Below are 18,610 nucleotides of genomic sequence, written 5' to 3'. Positions count from 1 at the left end.
ATAATGAAGTGACAAAGTTTGTTGCTGATACTAATCTATTCAGATTTGTGTAATCACAAAGGACCTATGAAAAACTGGAGGGAGAGCTTGGAAGATGAAGTGATCATGGTAATAAAACAGCACAGGAACTTCAGTGTAGATAAATACAGAAAATAATCTAATTTTAGATATAAAATGATGGACTACAAGTTCACCTTTATCTTCACTCCTTTTTGCAGAAGATGGCATTAATAATGACAGACAGTTCTATGAAAACATCAGCTCAGTTGAGGATAGTCAACAAACATGCATTGTGCATTTATCAATTCCTGGTGTGCTCACATCTGGAATGCTGGGCGCAGTTTTGTGTTTCCATCAGAAAATATGATAGTACTGAGAAGCATTTTGGAAGGATTCAGACTTGGAATCACTGTCACAGAAGAAATAACTGTGTAACAGCAGGATTTTTCCAGGTGGGGATAGGTGAATTCTGTAAAATCATGTAGTATAAAAGGACCCTTTCTAGTGAGTTTGCCTGAATGGGTTCTACAGATTCTTATTACATTAGATGGAGAGAATCACATGAAAAAGCAGGCTGAAGACAGGGAGAGAATACGCTGAGAAGATGGTGTGCGAAAGTTTCCCAAGAGCTGGTAAACTCTAGGGACCGGCTGTGTTAGTGAACCTGCAAAACATGATCAGTTCAGAGTATCACAGGTCTGCTGAATCTCTGCACCACCATTAGCACACTCTAGTACCAGCAGCAGGTACCAGCAACATCCAAGAGACCAATGGCTACTGTACACAAAGAAAGAATACAGGATTGTATATACAGCCCCATGAAGCAAAGGGCCTTCTGCAGGACTTTCTGAACATCATCCTGAAAGCTTCTGAAAAGCCAGTAAAGCCCTTCACTTACACTTGTTGGAGTCAGCCTCCCAACTGCAAGCTCCAGCCATAAGCATATAAGTGATGGCACCGTGTGAAGTTGTCAGCTACTAACAGTAACAGCTTAATTCTATTAATTACAAAAGTATAATGAACATAAGGTGTTCTAAGAAATACTTGTCATGACTTGTCATGACCCATGTCTTGCCCTCCAATCTGACTCGTTACCAGGGAAAACACATTTTATAATAAAACACAAGAGTGAAACTAGGATATCAGTACCATTTGCAATTAACTCAGTGAAAATCTCAGCAAAAGTCTATGTGGATTCAAAGGCTTCCTGGGGAAATGAGGGAATAAACTCTGAGGGGGTACCAACCACGTGGCCATCATTTCTGGCAAGCAAAAATCAGGAGTCCCCGAACTTCAAATTGCAGAAGGGTGGGAGTGTATGCCAGGAGTGTGTTACTATGTTTGCCCTTTTATTAAGTATCCACTGTTTGAGATAGGATAATAGGCTTGATAACAGACTTATCAATGTGATTAGTCTTGCTCATTCATGTTCCAGCAGGAATTAATCTTCCAAGAACAGACACATAATAAACTACTAGAATGATCTAGAGTATGCAGACATCACTTTAGAACTAAAAAAAGAACAACCGTGAAAGAATAAAACTCATTTGTCCTAGCAAAATGAAGTGAGGAGATAAGATAAATAATAGATTAAAAAGTAAAAATAAGAAGGAAAAACTAAAGCAAAAAACATTAAAATCAAAAGATAGTAATAGCATAACAAAGAAATGTATCCTGAATACAAGTAAAAATAAATTAGAAAAATTTTACAACTGAGTAGAATATTTAAGTCCAAGCTACCAGTTGAAACAGTGAGAAAACACACCTTCGGGTATTGAGACCCTGAAGCTCTTTTGTGACTTTGTCAGCACCAGTATCAGAATTGTTTTAACATAATGTCTTTCTCACTTAGATTAAACCAAGCTATAATAAAGCCCACACAAGAGATGTGTACTATCACCTTTTTTTTTTCTTCAAAGCTGAACAACTCCTAACAGCATTGTTAAAAAGGTACATAAGTAATACAAGTTATTGGACAGGAATTTTAGAAGAAAATCTGCAGTCAAGCAAAATAGGATAATTGATTTGTTAATGCTAGAAATTTACACTCTGTGTATACTGTATTACTTCAGTCAAGAATATTTTAGAATTGCTACCTAGCATGAGCTACCATAAAAGTCTGTACATGAATAATAAACAAGGTAAACACTAGTGATTTATTTTTCATGAATAGGAGAGAACAACAACATTTCTGATGGGAACATTTAATTTGAAGCAAGAAATTTCTTAGCTAGCTAGCTTATTTTTCATATTATGAGCAATAAAAGATGCAGCAAAACACGGAAAATGTTTTTATAGACAACACAAAAACTGTATAAAAAGATACAATATTAGGGGTTCAAAGGAAATGTATGCCACCCATCAAGAGGCTTTTTAAAAGACAAAAAAAAAAGCTGGAATAGTTAAACTGCAGAGAAAGAAGTTTGTAAGAAAATGGCATTCTTCAAGAAGTCTGTTCAAAGAAGGAAAATAGAAAAATATGTCAACTATGTCATGTTAGTTTTTAAAAAAAGAATGAAACAGACCAAAAGAGTTTGAGGAACATTTGCATAAAGACATAAAAGGAAATAATAAATTATTTTTCAAACAAATCAGGAGTAGAGAGCCTGGTATGGTCTCTCTGTAGAGCTAATAGATGAACAAAGGTTAAAAAGAGCTCTTGGAACACAAGACCGCCATAGAGAAGCGCTAGCAGAGAAGTTACAAAAGAAACCTGACAAGTGACCAACTGCTTGGACCAGACAGTATTCTCTCAGATGACTGAGAACTTGGGGATGAATGCAGCTGAGCCACCAGCTACAGTGCTCTTGTTCAAACTGCCTCAGTGCCAGGTGAATGAAATCTGCCAAATGGACTCTGCAGGACAGCAGGGAACAACATGGCAGTAAGTCTGAAATGTATAAAAGGCAAGTTGGTAGCTATGTTTGAACCAAAAAGCAAACAATTGAATAAAGACAATGACAAAAGCCATTGTTGCTTTTGTAACGGGAAGTCACGTTTCATTAGATTTCATTCAACAAGTCACTGGAGATACAGACAATAAAGATTCAGTTCATACAGTCCACTGTTTGAATGCCAAAAAGATACTTAAAGATAGGCAGGATGCAGCAGGACGTATAGGAACATCCTTATATGGATAATAATTTATTGAAACACAGGAAGCAGGTTAAAAAAAAAAAATAGCTAGTCTTCAAAGTGGAGAGAAATCACCAATTGAATCCCATTGTATTATTAAATGTATTTAGAAATGACCGGAGCACGGTCAGGTGTCAAGTTTTGCTGAAAGTCCGAAGTAATTCAAGAGAATAAAACAAGAATCAAACATACAAAATGCTAATATACAGTGACTGTGAGATATAACAATAGGTGAAATCCACATAAGGAACTGCACATCTTCGTCCAAATTGTGATCCCTGCCACATGGGTAGCACCAAGGCAGCATCCCTATATAATTGCACTGTTCTTACACTTGTCCCTAGGCATGTTCTATTCAACTCCGTTAGCAACGGGATACTGCGTTTGATGGACTTCAGGTCTAACCCAGCACAGATGCTCTTGAATCTCAGTAAACTATTAATCTGTGAAACAAATGAACAATATTATTAATGTAGATTAATAAAAAAGGGCATGGAATTTCCAAGTGGGCTGTGCTAACATCTTAAATTATTTCAGATCTTGAATGCTCTAAACAAAGTTCAAGTCATTCAGGTTTACTGCCAAATCATTTTCTATTCCAGAAACCTGGCAGAACCTGTGGCTCTATAATGACATAATAACTAAGAGAGGTTCATCTGAGTATTTGAGCAATTTCCACAAGTCAGTATTTGCAAAGATTTATCTATGGTAACGGGAACTTAAGTACATAAATCTTGCACATACTAATATCAGACCAGACATTTCTATTTCTGTATTTGTTTTCCTAACACATGACCACTTCGAAGTAACTCATTAAGTCATTTCCATGGAAGAGATATTCCACGATGAAGATTGTTATATTTTACTCACGTCTTACTGTGTATAATTTTGCTTTAAGAGTTATTCTTTCAAAGAAGTAAGAAGTTTGAAGGTGAACTTCATTACTTAGAATTGCTAATTAAAAAAGAACAAACAGAAACCAATCCTAATAAATCACTGTTTCAACACTACATTTATGATGAGTCTTGTAAGCATGCACTAATTGTTATTCTGGATGTTGTGTGGTACTTAGCTAGCTAGCAAGCCAAATATTAAAAAGAAACAAAAAATAATAAAAAACCCACCCCACCCTGTCAGCATAATGATTATGGATTTCACACCAAAAAAAAAAAGAGAGGTAAGATGCACTGTCACAGCAAAAGATAAGTTCAAAAGGAATGCCTGTTCCCAGCCTAGCAGAAGACAGAGTACAGCAGAAGCATACAGCACTGCTCACCCTTCTAATTGCTCCATTTTCTTCATGCCTATGCTGTTCCAATTCAGCCATTAAAGTAGTAGCATGAAATTATAAAACATATGTGGTTACAGGAATTGAGTCTTTGACTCCTTCTGGCAGAGGCTTTTGTTAAGTTTTCAGCGTTTACAAACGCTAAAATAACAAAAATTCCAGAGCACGTTCTGCTGAGACTTCCAGAGCCATGGAGAGTAGATCAATTAAGCTGATTGATAATCTCTAGCTAAAACACTCAGCTGCAACAGTACTTACCAGTTTTAAAACAAAAGAAAGTTTATCATTCACAGGAAGTGAAAAATAAATAGATGTGTTAAATATGTAAAAGGAGAGAAAAAATGCCATTAAAAGTTAAAATGTCATACAGCTAATATTGTAAAACACCGTGTAGAAAAGGCTCATATCTTCATGACATGGATTTTTTTTTTCCAAATTATACCAAATATGTAAATGAAACCTAGCATAGATTATAAAATGTGGAAGAGTTGACAAGATACTGCTAAACATCAAGCATTAATTATAAAGCAATAAACTTCATTAGCATCAGAAAAACAAGAATAGGTAATTTTTATATGAAATAGCCATGGCTATGATTCTATTTCATTTCCATATTCAACAGGATTTGAAAAGCCCAATAATAAGTTGAGACTTACTAGATTTAGTTCTCTTTTTAACAAGAGCAAATGCAATATATGTAACATTATTTAAATAATTGCTTCCATCTACTCTTCTTTTGCTTCCACACGCTTTCTACTATTTGTCTAATTATTCTTTCAAAACATGAAGCGAAACATAAATACTTTGCAATTCCTATAAAAACTGCACAGCCTGTTAGATTAAGTGCCAACATAAGGAGGAACCACAGCAGTTTCCTCTTGCTTAGCTGCATATGTAACTTGCATTCATTTTAAGCAATAAAATCCTATGATTCAGTTTAATTTTCCATAGAAATTTAGCAATGTCTCTTCACATAGTTTGTCTCATAATTTGCCAAAAGCATTATCCAAAAATGGTAGTGAAGATAACATCACTTTTTGCTTCGTCAGAAAAGTCAAAGAAAGTAGTTGTAAAATGAATTTTCTTCCAAGCTGCTTCAGAAACAATATTATATATTTTGATAGCTCTTAGTCATATTTCTGTAATGTATTTTGATGTAAAATTTGAGATATGACAAAAAAAGATGTGTCAGCATTCCAGTCCAAGTCTTCATTCCTTCTCTTCCCATTGCTTATTAAAGCATAGTGAAAGAGAAACCACAATTCTTCACAGCTTTCATAATCAGGCAATACTTTATCCCAACACTTCCCAGAGCAACAGGAAAATGTTACAATGTTCAAGTGGACGAAAATGAACTTCTCGTTCCAGTATCCTTTGACTCACATGACACAACGAATCCTAAAAATTGCCACCTCTGGAATATGAGAAGTTTAATTTTGCACTTTGGGACTTGTCAACATACTGCAGCAGAACAAAACTGGATAATCCTCCAACAGAAACAAAAATAAATAAAATTCTTCCATGCTGAGCATTCTGTTGAGTTTATCATACCTCAAGAAAATGTATTTAGAAATCAAAGTCAACATTTGTCTTCCTTCTACCAACAGATGGTGCTATGAAGCCTAACCTACACAATGCAAAGAGCAGCATTTATTCAAAAATCTAAATCTGAGAGAGAGAGTTAAGCCCATTCACAACAGAATGAGTAAAGCCTTATTTTTCTGTGAGGGTACATCTAACTTGCTTTCTTTTGCCACATCACATTTTTGCTATCTTATGGACTATGACTTCCAGTTACATTACTACAGGATGCTTACAACTTGTGCCATTCATTATCTTCATACGTTGCTCATAACCCACACTACTAGACAAAATGACCATTGAAAGCATTAAAAAATCTTTTGTTATAATAAATAAGGTCATTGTTATTAAGTGTGTTGAATAATACCTGATATAAAAGGATGTAAGAGCCACAGGAAAGTTATTCAATGCACGAGCTATGTAACAAAGCAATTCTTATTAAAAACATTGGAAAATTATATGGAGAATCAGCACTCAGTCAAGGATTAAAACATAACTTTATTTTCTGCAGAAACTGTTTCTTACATACAGAAGTAACATTCAGCTACAGAAACTACAAAGACACCAAATGCCTCTTCATAATACTTTCAAGGGCTCTCCAACATTCTCTTTGACTTATGTTATTCTGCCACAATTGATTTGCAGTACTTTTTTTTACTTCCTCGGATACAAATAATATCTTCTAACATTTAATGCTTTGTACACTAAAGGAGAAAAGGTGCAGGACACACAAGATTATCAATCATGGAATGACTGAATTTTGTTTTCTGCCAAGGGAACAAAAAGCAAATAGCTAGATGTAATCCAAGTCACTATTGGAATGCTCACCCAGCCTTGCATTTTACCTCTGTCGAGGCAATACCTGTATTAACATTAAGATTCGTTACCCAGCACGAGCCATGAAGTAAAACATTCAGTTTATTACACACGGCCTACCTATAAATTGATACTGAATAAGAATTAAAACTGTGAGGAAGTCTAAGTCTTATGCATGACAAAACATAACTGAACAGAAAAGGGCAACAAATTTTGCAGCAGCTGGAAATGTTGGATTTAATTATTGAGGAGAAATCATGCAGAGAAGTTAGCTGCCTAGCATGATTTATACCAAATGCAAAGGGAAAGTCATTAAATTCTCAGGTAATCAACAGAAATGGCCAGTCACAAGGTTGCTAGCACTTTATATTTCTACAGATGACGAGCATTTAAAAAAACAGGACCAAAAACTGAAAGGACTTGCATCAATCTTTTTAAAAAGACACTTTGGAGAGGCAGGTTAGTCTGTAAATTATGGAATTAGTAACTTGGTACTGAAAAAATTACCAAAGTGTCTGTTTTCCTCACAGATTCAGAATAAAGAATCCTTGTCCATCCATTCTAGAAAGTTCTCAGAAAATGGTATTCACTGTCCATTGCTCCTCTACACATACTCATGATTTGCAGCCCTATGAATAGTTCTGTATAGTAACTTTTCTCTTTTTCCTTCATGTGAATCTACCAGACAAAACGACAAACAAACAAAACGACAAACAAACAAAACGACAAACAAACAAAACGACAAACAAACAAAACGACAAACAAACAAAACGACAAACAAACAAAACGACAAACAAACAAAACACACAAAAACCTCACACACCAACACGTCGCTGGAAGGATATTCATCAAAAATACTTTATACAAGCACTGAAATACAGTATCATAGATTTTGGTCAAAATCCAGTGGTGCTTGAACAGTTCACACACAAATACATGAAGAGATTTATATAAGACAGGATGCATATCCAAGGCAATGGGCATTCCTGCCATAAATTATAAAATAACATCAGAGTACAAAATTCCCCCCCTCTCCTAAAACCAAACCCAATTATTCCCATAGGCCAAACTCCACAGCAGTTTGGACACAGAATCTAAGAATCACCACCATTTTCAAGGCAATTTCTAGAAACCAGTCTAGGTGGTAGCATGAAACTAGCTGGAATTCAGGCATAAAGAGGTTCCTCTTCAGTAACCTCTCAGGGCAAGATTTTGAAAAATGCCTAAGAGGGCTGTGCACATAAATCCCACAAACACTGGGCAAAATTTAAGGTTATAAAAGGGTTATACATTATGTTAGGTATGTTCACACGTTCACATTCACAGTCAAAATGTGTGCTTCACTGTTACCTCACTAGTGAAATGAGTGGAATTCTGCTTCACTTCGTCTTTGAGGCTCAATCACATTGCAAAATGGGTAAGAGTGTCTTGGATTTCCCTGTGACCTCCCTGTGTCTATATTCATAGATGTAAGTGCTTATAGAGGTAGCAGTGAAAATTTAGATGAAGAAAGCATCAGGAAAAAAATGAAATAAAAAGGCTGACCTTTGACTGTATTCAGCTATAGAAAAACCACAACCAATCCATCAACTCCCAAAGCAATTTTTTCCTGTCTTTTTAAAAATGCCAGCGTAGGAGACAGACAATATAACACGTTTGCTCATAATTTCTAATGTTACTTAAACTGTCCCCTATTAAAAAATAGTAGTGGCCATGCACCAAAAGGAAGACTTTTTGGGTTCATCCAAGCTGCTGAGTTGTAAGGCAGAGCCCTCCAGAGAGGATGGGAGATTGCATCCTCCTTGAGGGAAGCCAAGCCCCTCCAGCTTACAGCAACTTCTGTCATCCTACTGTATGGAAAGTGTATAGACACTTTCCTCTCAGTGTTCTGACCAACACAGGGTCCCACCAGATAGACACATCAAGACAGATCTTACACATCAAAGAGAATACTTGCCAGATTTGCTGCTGCTTCTCTGTCTCCTGGCTGTGAAAGAATTGCTAGGTGGACATTTCTCAATTGATTTCTGAAAGGAAAACATCTGTCCTCTTCTTGCAATGAATTAAGGACCAAATAGGAGTGGTACCTTCCCCTCTAGACCCTGTGCATCTTTTAAAATGTCACGTGACATATTTTCTTGCACTTGCTCAGCAATGTCTCTCCTTGTATTACCTATTCTCCTAGGTTTTTCCTACCTTCTATAATGACCATCCTTATCGTATTGATAACCAAATGCTATACAGTAACATATAAATACAGAACTTCATTACAAAGCTTGTCTAAATTTCTCTTTGCTTTTTCCTGCCTCTGTGTGCCCCAAATACCTGACTTCAGTTTCACATGATGACAAGATACTTTACCCTTTATTTTAAAACTGTCCTTGCCTTTAAAAATAAAAAGTCAAAAGAATGTTCTACAGAAAGATTTTATAGGACTACATTGCATTAGCACCATGGTGCAAACCTGTCCCAAACCTGACATACATATTGCAAGGCTCATCTCTCTCATGATTTTTAGAAATGGGAGAATGAAAAACAGTTAGCAGTAAACATACTACAGATGTTTAAAATAATTTGGGGGTTGGATTTTTGCTGACCCAGTGTTATAACGGAATATTTCATATGTGATCTGAAACACCAGAAATGCAAGTTTGAATTTCTTCTCTGTCTCTGGATCTTTATCTGTCACTCAACCAGCCCCATCTCTTTTCTCTCCACAGCTCAGGTAGGAAAATTCCTGATCTGAACCATGCATGCTCCACTCAACCATTTTTTTTTAAAACAGTTGCAGCTTTTCATCTAGTAATTACTACAATCACAAAATGCTTTTAAATGTGATCAAAACCGTGTTCACACATACCATTCTTCACAGCTAAATGTTATGTGATCCTTTTTTTTTTAAAAAAGAAATTCTTTAATTTTTTTGTTATACACAGGATCTGCTCATTTTCTTCACCTATCACAGCAGGGAAATTCCCCATCTTATGACATCATAAGTGCAAAATATTTACATTAAATTGAAAAAATGAAGTGGAAAAATCATGGCAGGAAAATCACATCATCTTATTAAAGACATTACCTGTGGTTAGGCAAGTCTCTGAGCCACAGACCTCTACATGATGACAGTATTTAGGAAAGTATAGTCTATCTGCTTCCTCGCTCTTTTCTAGACACATGCCATGGCAGATGGGATAGTGGATTTAATGGACTGACCAAGGAGGGTCTCTCATGACTGGAAGAATAGGATCTTCATTCCAACAGGAACTCATTTCTCAATAACAGATGGAAGATGAAAGAGCAAATCAAGGAAACAGGTGCATCCAAGTGACCAAAACACACCAGTCAGGCTAGCCAGAACGATCTTTAGCTTAGGGATCATCATCTGCTACTCTGGTTCCTTACAGGTACTCAAGTCAGAGAAATGAACCAGGTCAAAGGCTCTACCAATTGTTTTGAAAGTACTTTTTCTCTTGTTTGTGAGTCCTTCCTGTCACATGCCTGTAAGTTTGTCATGACATGAGTGTGAGGACCAAACCACAGGCATCAACACCCACACCCTTTCATACAATGGAAACACGTGTACCAGTTGCAATGCACTGCATGTCAGCAGCCCCACACAGCACAGATCTGCTCCCCTGTAAGCGCTGGAACATCTCCAGTCTAGTCAAGTGAAAGATCCATTTCTGGGCACATGACAGAAGAATGGCATGTTTTCTATAGCCCTGAGCATCACTTTAAAAGGCTATGAGGAACACCACGGCTAAACAGTACCATTGTGCTAAAACAAGCCAAGCACATTTCACAGGACATGTAAAAGCCAGATGAACCATACCATGGATGGATGTAACAGGGTGCACAGGAATTTCAGATTGTCCATGTGACGCCTGCAGATTCAAATGAATGTGACCAACAGTTCCCCCTTCCACAAAGGAAACATAACACTGACTGAAGTCTGCCACAGACATCAGTAACACTAACTTCATGAGACACCAGCTTTGTTATTTAAGCTTTTGGTAGAACCCAACAGTTGTATATCCTCAGACCTGCAAAAGTGCTGCTGGATCTAAGTTATTCCAACATGGTAACAAAACTGAACTTGATAAACAGACTGCTGCTACATTAGTACACTAATTTCTGTTTAAGTTCAACCTGAGGAGTTAAGTCCCTTGAGCCATCATACTGAGACAGCACAGATTCAAAACAGCATCAACTTAAAAACATATCAGCCAACTCCTATCCTATGGATATGCCACTGAAGAACTCAGAGCTATATTAAAAAATGTAAGTTGATGCTTAGTATAAATTTCTTGCAGACATCACAAAAAGGTGTCTTAAGACTGAAATAAGGCTAACAGTGAAGTTGTCACTGAACAACTGTATTCATTGATGGCTCCATATTTACAGGACAGAACCATTTACTTCACTCAGATTTCCCACATAGGTGCACACCTTTGTGAATAGTTTGCATCTGAAGGAAAAATGGTCTGTTCATCTAATCAATAATGCCATGTCATGCATGGAGCTTCTGCATAAATCCTGAGCAAAAGATGTCAAGCATGTCCCACTCCAGTGATTATCAGGCAACGAAGTAAAAAGATGCACTTTTCATCTCCACAGGACTGTCGCCAAACCCTTGATGTAATAAATGAAACACGCCTGCTACTTCACCATTGCAAAATGGTACTGTAGATATCTTACAACATCTCTGTTTGCAGGAGGGGGTAACGAGCTCTAGATGAAGTGCAGATATGTTATTAAACAACGCACAGCTTGAATCCTGGGGCCAACACAGATGACCTTTAGAACATAAGCACTGTCTAAGACAAATATGCTTTCATCTTTGGGGAGTATTTTTTCCAAGTAAAGATTTAAGAGAAAAACAGTTTAGAAATACGTTAAACACAAATGTGCCTTCAATCTCTTAATGCTTCAGTTTAAAAACAAAACCACAAGTAGTATCATATGTCAGAAGACAGACTAAGTACTCCTTAAGCAGAATATTAGTGAATTTAGTGAAATATAGCTTTGTTTTCATTTAAACAACACAATAATTAAAGCACAGAGAAAGGAGATACATGGTGTAACTGAGATCCAAAATTGGAGGTATGGCTAAAGTGATTCAGAAAAAAAGGCTTTTATTTTTCTTAGAAGTCTATGAAAACAAAGACCACTACTGCACTTCAGAATCCCTTAAGTGGGATGAAAATACAAAAACGTAACAAAACCACACTGGGGCATAAAAAATACAAGGAAAATGGTTTTAGAGATGGATTAGGTGAAATAGCAAATGATATAAAGAGAAAAAAAGTCATTTTTTGTTTTTCACTTAACAGACTATTATCATTTATCTTCAGTATGTTGGTTGTTGGTTTTGTTTGTTTGTTTGTTTCTGTTTGTGGTTTTTGGATGTTTTCTTTTTTCTTTTTTTTTCCAAGTTATATCTTGACTGTAACGCTAAGCAGCTTTAACACATACAGTGATATTTGCTTTACAGAAAAGATGAGCATTGGTACGAAAAACATTTTTCCCCTCACAAAATACAGTCTGCAGATTCTGACAAGTTCTGAGCTGCTTTGCGCAGCTTGTTTTTCTATCAAAGTTAGTGGAAAACTACCAAAACACCCTACAGCTGCAAGGCACCTTTCAGGATGGAACCTCCTGTGCCTGAAAAGCCCTTATCAGGCACTGGAATCCTCAAACACAATGGGCTTGTTATGTTTTGATGGTTTTGTGTGTGTGGTTTTGTTTGTTGGGTTTTTGTTTTGTTTTGTTGCTGTTTGAGTTTTTTTAATATTTAATATCTTACCTCAAAATCAGCATGGCGGTTAATATCTTCTGCTCTTTGTCTGCTCAAGATGAATTCTGCTTCATTAGCCACTCTTACCAAATGGTCCTTCATGGTTTGACTCAGTAACCTGAGGACAAAGAATATTTAAGAACTGCCTTAAGACAATGAAGTCCTAAAATAAAAATCTGTAAATACAGCATATACACAAATATTTTGAGCTCTGTTCCATAACTGACTTTATTGTGCTAAGAAAACGGTATCAATAAGGTTGAAGGGTGATTTTCTGGCAACTAGTAAAATTGTATTCTCAATAGTAAACCAGACTAAGTATTAAACAAAATGTAAACACTCTAGACAGCCATTTGTTTTACCTGAAATATAGATATGTAAGAAAACCTTTCACATACACACGTTAAAGAAAAGTAAGCAGTTTATGTATATAAACATCCACAGTGAAAGCCTTAATGTAACTGATGTAAAGTCTAAATAAAAAACTGAATTGCTCTGCAGCATAGGTTTTTTCCCTCCAAATATAAAATTGGAATTTCATGGTAAGTATACATTTAAGTAATATTTTCAGGATTATAAAACACCCTCAGTCTCACAAATGAAATGCTAAGATATACATTGTTCCAGGTTATGTTCAGAATAAAGCTGTAATTCAATCTGAGATTTCTGAGGCCTTCATAAACCCTGAGTTTATGAATGGTAGCAGAGTTGACAGATTGAATTATAACCCAATTATTCTGTGAGTTCAGATATTATTACTAAAAACATTTCCTTTTTAATTAGTTACATTGGGATTCATAAAGTTAAAACTAGCTATACAGGAGCCACACTGTTACAGAAGGTGCATATTTCCACAGGGTCACTCAAAGATACACCAGACAAATCCATTATATGCTCTACTGGTTAGTTTTTCAGTTAATAAAGCTGCTTTTTAAAAAATAAAAAAAATATATATTTTTTCAGTTGCTAATGTAGAAAAGAGTAGCAGAACATAAAATCACTTGCTTTGCTTGCATATTTAAGCTAAAGTACATTTCAAAAAGTTCACAGAGTCTACCAAGATTCTTTCTTTACAAAGGATTTATTATGCAGGATACCTTCTAATGTATACAATGTTAATCTTATCCCCTAGAACTTAAGTTATCTGAACTAAGGCTCCACCTGTCTCTATCTGTACGTTTGATAGTACGATCATCAATGCTCTGTTGTCTCTTTTCCTACGCTATTCCCAGTTACAGACTTGCAGGAGGCAAGTCTACTCCAATGCAAAGAAATCCAGAGGCAGAGCAACACCTGAAGCACCATGTTCATTGCTTCTCACGCTACATGACCATAATTGCAGCACAAGCACGAAATGAGACTTGGGATCATGAACCAGTTACACCAGTGGATTACTGTCTCCCCATGGATGAAGTCTTGAAAGAAAAAAATAAGCACAATTCATTCTTTGAAGTACACCTTCACCTTCTGTTGGAGGAGGCTTGTACAGAAGCCACTGTTTTAGAGCCACGCTTCACTTTTCTTCATTTCTACTGACTTGTAGAATGAAGGTTGTTAATCAACAAACACACAATTTGGGCAATTTATCTGCATGCATTAGTGTTAAACTTTTATTTTGAAAATCTTGCAGAACCAACATTGCTGCAGTGATGCAACTTCAATTTAATAGTTTTTCATGGCTTCAAAAAATTGAGAATATAAACTAGTTAAGAAGACATTGTTCATCCATTGGAAAAAAAAAAAAAAAAGCGCTAAACGTCTGCCTCTAATAATTTGCAATAATCTTCAGCTAAAGATAAATCCCTACTAGTAAACCAGCAACAAGAAACTTTGTGTAGCCCATTTCATAGTCTGGGCAAATTCCAAGCATCCGATTCCCCTTTTTCTCCAAGATCCCAGTCGTACACTCATATCTGTCACATAAGCATTTCAGTACACATTTTTTATTAAACTGTCTAAAAATATGGGGATCATAAATACTCCTACAGTACAAAATCATGTATTGCAATTTACATCTCAGTTGGACAGTATCCCATTATCTTCATTGATGTAGTCAATACCAGTACCTTCTGCAAACCTGATTGAACTTTGAAAAACACTAGTTATCCTCTAAAAGGCCCGCTTCTAATCTAATACTAGTTATCCTTTAAAAGCCTCTCTTTAATCTGTTCAAGAAAACACCCTATATAATTGTTTTAATGATTTACAACATGGATTTTCCTTCTTATCTGCTAAATGTAACCAGTAAGCAGCCCACTATGTGACTGACTGTACACTGGCACTTACTATGCATTTGCAGAGATGATGGACATGTTCCAAACAAAGCAAAGAACTAAATTCCCTCACATAGGAACAACATTCTCAACAGAGGCTAGAAGTGTACCTAGTAAAAACAAATAGCTTTTCAGTATCAGAAAGAGCTTGGTCTCCTACAGATCAGTTGTACCCCCAACTCTCCTGACTAACCCCACACACTTTCCTCACTGTCTCTATGATACTCCATATAGGACAAGGCCAGCTACATAAAACTTAGGTATGACTGTGTAGATAAACTTGTCATTTTGGCAATCAAAAACTTTTTAAGGATGACAGCTAAGGAACTGTCCAAGCTTAGCACAAGCACCTACTAGTAACTTCAAGCTGTTTTCAGAAAAACGTAAAAGCTTCATATTATTATGTATCAATTATTATACAATTGCTTCTCTTCTTGCAAACTGCCAAATTTAGCAACTAAAGGTCTCCAGGAGGTGAATATAAAAATTATTTACTAATACAAACGAAGCCTATCTTAAATAATTTACTAGTTTATACCATATGACAGCTGTGTTCGTAATTTACAATCAAGAATTAAAGTTTCAATCTCCGTTTTCAGTCACCTTTTCCAAACACTGTAAATGCTTAGGTTAACTTTCTTCTAATAAACAATTCAAGATTCAAGTTGTATCATTATCTAGGCCAGTCTGGATTTTCTCTGTGAGAACAGTATCCACATACACAGTATGCTGCCCATTTCTATTTTGAATTGACCTCAAAGTGTCGAACTTAGCAAACTAAATATTTATCTATACATAAATGTAACGATGCCATGATATAGCAGAAGAGTCTATAGCCATCATAAAAAATCAAAAGCAACTACAAGCTCTCAGCACACACCTCTGCTTATATGTCTAAAATTAAGTTTTAACCTCTACCCTAATTTCAGGAACATTGGCAGCTGCTACTTTTCCATTTGAGGCAAACAAAACGTTGAATGGAAATTTGTTAAGTGTAGCTCACTGCTTGCATGAGGAACAACTGTTTCCAGCTGAGTAGACCACTGCTGAGGCAAGGACAAGAACCTGACTCTTGCAAAAGTACGAGTTCAACTCCACACTACATAAAACACATTTTGTACATATGCAAGTGGCTATAAACTGTATCAGCTAGATTGGGTAACTTTATTTATGATAGACAAGTGCTTTCTTCTTAAAAAGAAAAAAGGCCAAACAAAAAGACAGTTTAGAAAAATCTGATTTTCCTCACTAAGACAGTAAATGCATTTCCTGTATTTACAGGACCACAATGGTCCTTTCTGGTACCTAGTCTGGACTCCAACACGGAGTGATCTTGTATGTTTTCCTGAAAATAAGTTAACTTCTCCATCAAGTCTGTATCCTCTGCTTGAACTACAGCACAGCTTTCAGAAAGACACCCCAATTTTTTTTATTTATTTTTTTTTTTAAAGAAGAGATATTTTACACCATGCTCCCCTAAAAATAAATTTTACAATAAGGTAATTACTGTCAATTAAAAAAAATTAAGCCACCACAATATTTCTTTTCTGCTTTTAAGCCACCACAATACTTCTTTACTGCTTTTATCTTATTTTTTATTCCAGCAACTAGATTGCATTAGTTCTTTTTCTGTTAAATAAAAAGTCTTTCAAAAAATATCTCTTTATACTTTTTTGTCCCCCACAGAAAAAGGGCAGGTTTTCATTTATTTGGTGAAGGTAACACACCTAAGCCAAAAGAAAAATTTAAGTCTAATAATGTTCTCTTGCCTGTGCTTCATAATCTCTGTATGCAGACCCATATGCCTCATACTAGTAACTCACATATCTGTTTGTTTTTTTCACTGCTATTAAACACCATAATGCTGTTGAGTGTGATGATTTACACTCCTTCTTCCTTGATAGATTCCCTTTTGGTTTGGCTTTATTTATGACAGGTTATTGAATTAACATTTTTTCTGATCTTTAACATAGGAGGAGCATGAATGGACATGGTCTGTAGTAGAGAGACCGTAATACGTATGGGGGTAAAGACTCTGGATACCAGGACTACTCTCCTGCTCGCAGCACACACTAGATTCAAGGTCTCAAACAAACTCTTCTTCCTCTGTATAAGCACTTTTTTTTTTCTGTGCTAAAATATTTAAAACCATGTGATTAACTTTGAAAAGATGAACAGCCTAGTAAAAACAAGCAATGGGACAGATCCCATGCTGGAAGTTAAAAATATACTTGCATACTTTGCTAGGTCAGGAATGAAGTGTTAAGCCACTGAGAGATGGAGTTCCAGCCAAATACATGAGATATTCTCATAGAATAGTTTGGGTTGAAGGGACATTGAACGGTCATCTAGTCCAACTCCCCAATTCAATCAGATCAGGCTGCTCAGAGCCTGATCCAACCTGACCTTGAATGTTTCAAGGGATGGGGCATCTACCACCTCTCTGGGCAACCTGTGCTGGTGCTTCAACACCATCATCATAAAAATTTCTTCCTTATATCTAGTTTATATCTCCCCTCTTTTAGTTTTAAACCATTACCACTTGCCATGTCACAACAGGCCCTAATAAACAGACTGCCTCCTTACAAGCCCCCTTTACGTACTGAAAGGCCACAATAAGGTCTCCCCAGAGCCTTCTCTTCTCCAGGCTACACAGCCCAAACACTCTCAGTCTGTCCTCATAGCAGAAATGTTCCATCCCTCTGATCATTTTTGTGGTCCTCCTCTGGACCCACTACAACAGGTCCATGTCTTTTCTGTGCTGAGGACCCCCGAGCTGGACACCGTACTGCAGGTGGAGTCTTACCAGAAAAGAGGGGCAGAGTCACCTCCCTCGACCTGCTGGACACGCTCTTTTTGATGCAGCCCAAGTGCTGTTGTTTTCTGGGCTGCAAGCACACATGGCTGGCTCAAGTCCAGCTTTTCATCCACCAGTACCCCCAAGTCCTTCTCCACAGGGCTGCTCTTCATCCCCCAGCCTGTATTGATACTGGGGGTTGTCCTGACCTAGGTGCAGGACCTTGCAGAAAATCAGAAAAGAATCTGATTTTTATTATTACACTGGGAAACCATGGAACACAAAGCAAGAAATCTTCTTACTCTGATTTCTGGTTGCTGAATGTTTAGATGATCAAGTACAAAGTCAAATTTCTTCTTACAACAAGCAAAAAGGAAAAGGTACAAGAGGGAAAAAATGGAACAGAAAAATATGCTCGAAGAAAGTGAGAGATGGATAAATTTTAGGTTAGTATTACTGATGGAAAACAATTATCAATTTTAGTCAAAATATCGCAAAAGCTTTACAGATGACACTTACAACAGCTGTTTAGGCATAAATCTCTCAACATACTACACGGAGAGATTGTCTGTGTTCCAGAAGCTACCAAAACAGAGAACTCTGAGACAGCCAAGACAGGAGGATAAAGGTAAGCTTTCCAACTTGCACTCCTCATAAACCCAGCATATAAGAGATCCTCTTGCTTCAAAACGAGATATGTTCTACAGGGATACACACTGTCTTTTATTGGATCTGACTGCTCAGTATACTAAGTGTTGGAATTACTGCTGCAAGGAAGTTTTATAATCACTTTGTGGAACACACAGATATACTATTCAATCATCATAAACCACAGACCAGTCCATAAGGTCCTGAAGACTAAAGTTTTAACATATTTGCCCCCTTAAAATAGGAAAACAAAAAAACAAACAAGCAAACAAAAA

At 36.5% G+C, this 18,610-nt stretch overlaps 1 protein-coding gene across 4 annotated transcripts in view; it reads right to left on the bottom strand.

Moving 5' to 3' along the window:
* The window catches only part of LRBA (LPS responsive beige-like anchor protein), a 409,013-nt gene that overhangs the window by 257,858 nt on the left and 132,545 nt on the right, over nt 1-18,610 (bottom strand). For all 4 annotated transcript variants that reach the window (XM_065061876.1, XM_065061878.1, XM_065061877.1 and 1 more), the window contains exon 35: nt 12,627-12,735. In XM_065061876.1, the coding sequence (XP_064917948.1) occupies nt 12,627-12,735 (109 nt within the window). The remainder of the gene's footprint in view (nt 1-12,626; nt 12,736-18,610) is intronic.

Source organism: Columba livia, chromosome 4 (assembly GCF_036013475.1).
Source record: "Columba livia isolate bColLiv1 breed racing homer chromosome 4, bColLiv1.pat.W.v2, whole genome shotgun sequence".
Taxonomy (NCBI): Eukaryota; Metazoa; Chordata; class Aves; order Columbiformes; family Columbidae; genus Columba; species Columba livia.
Note: the sequence above shows the minus strand (reverse complement) of the source record. Positions and strands in the feature narration are given on the sequence as shown.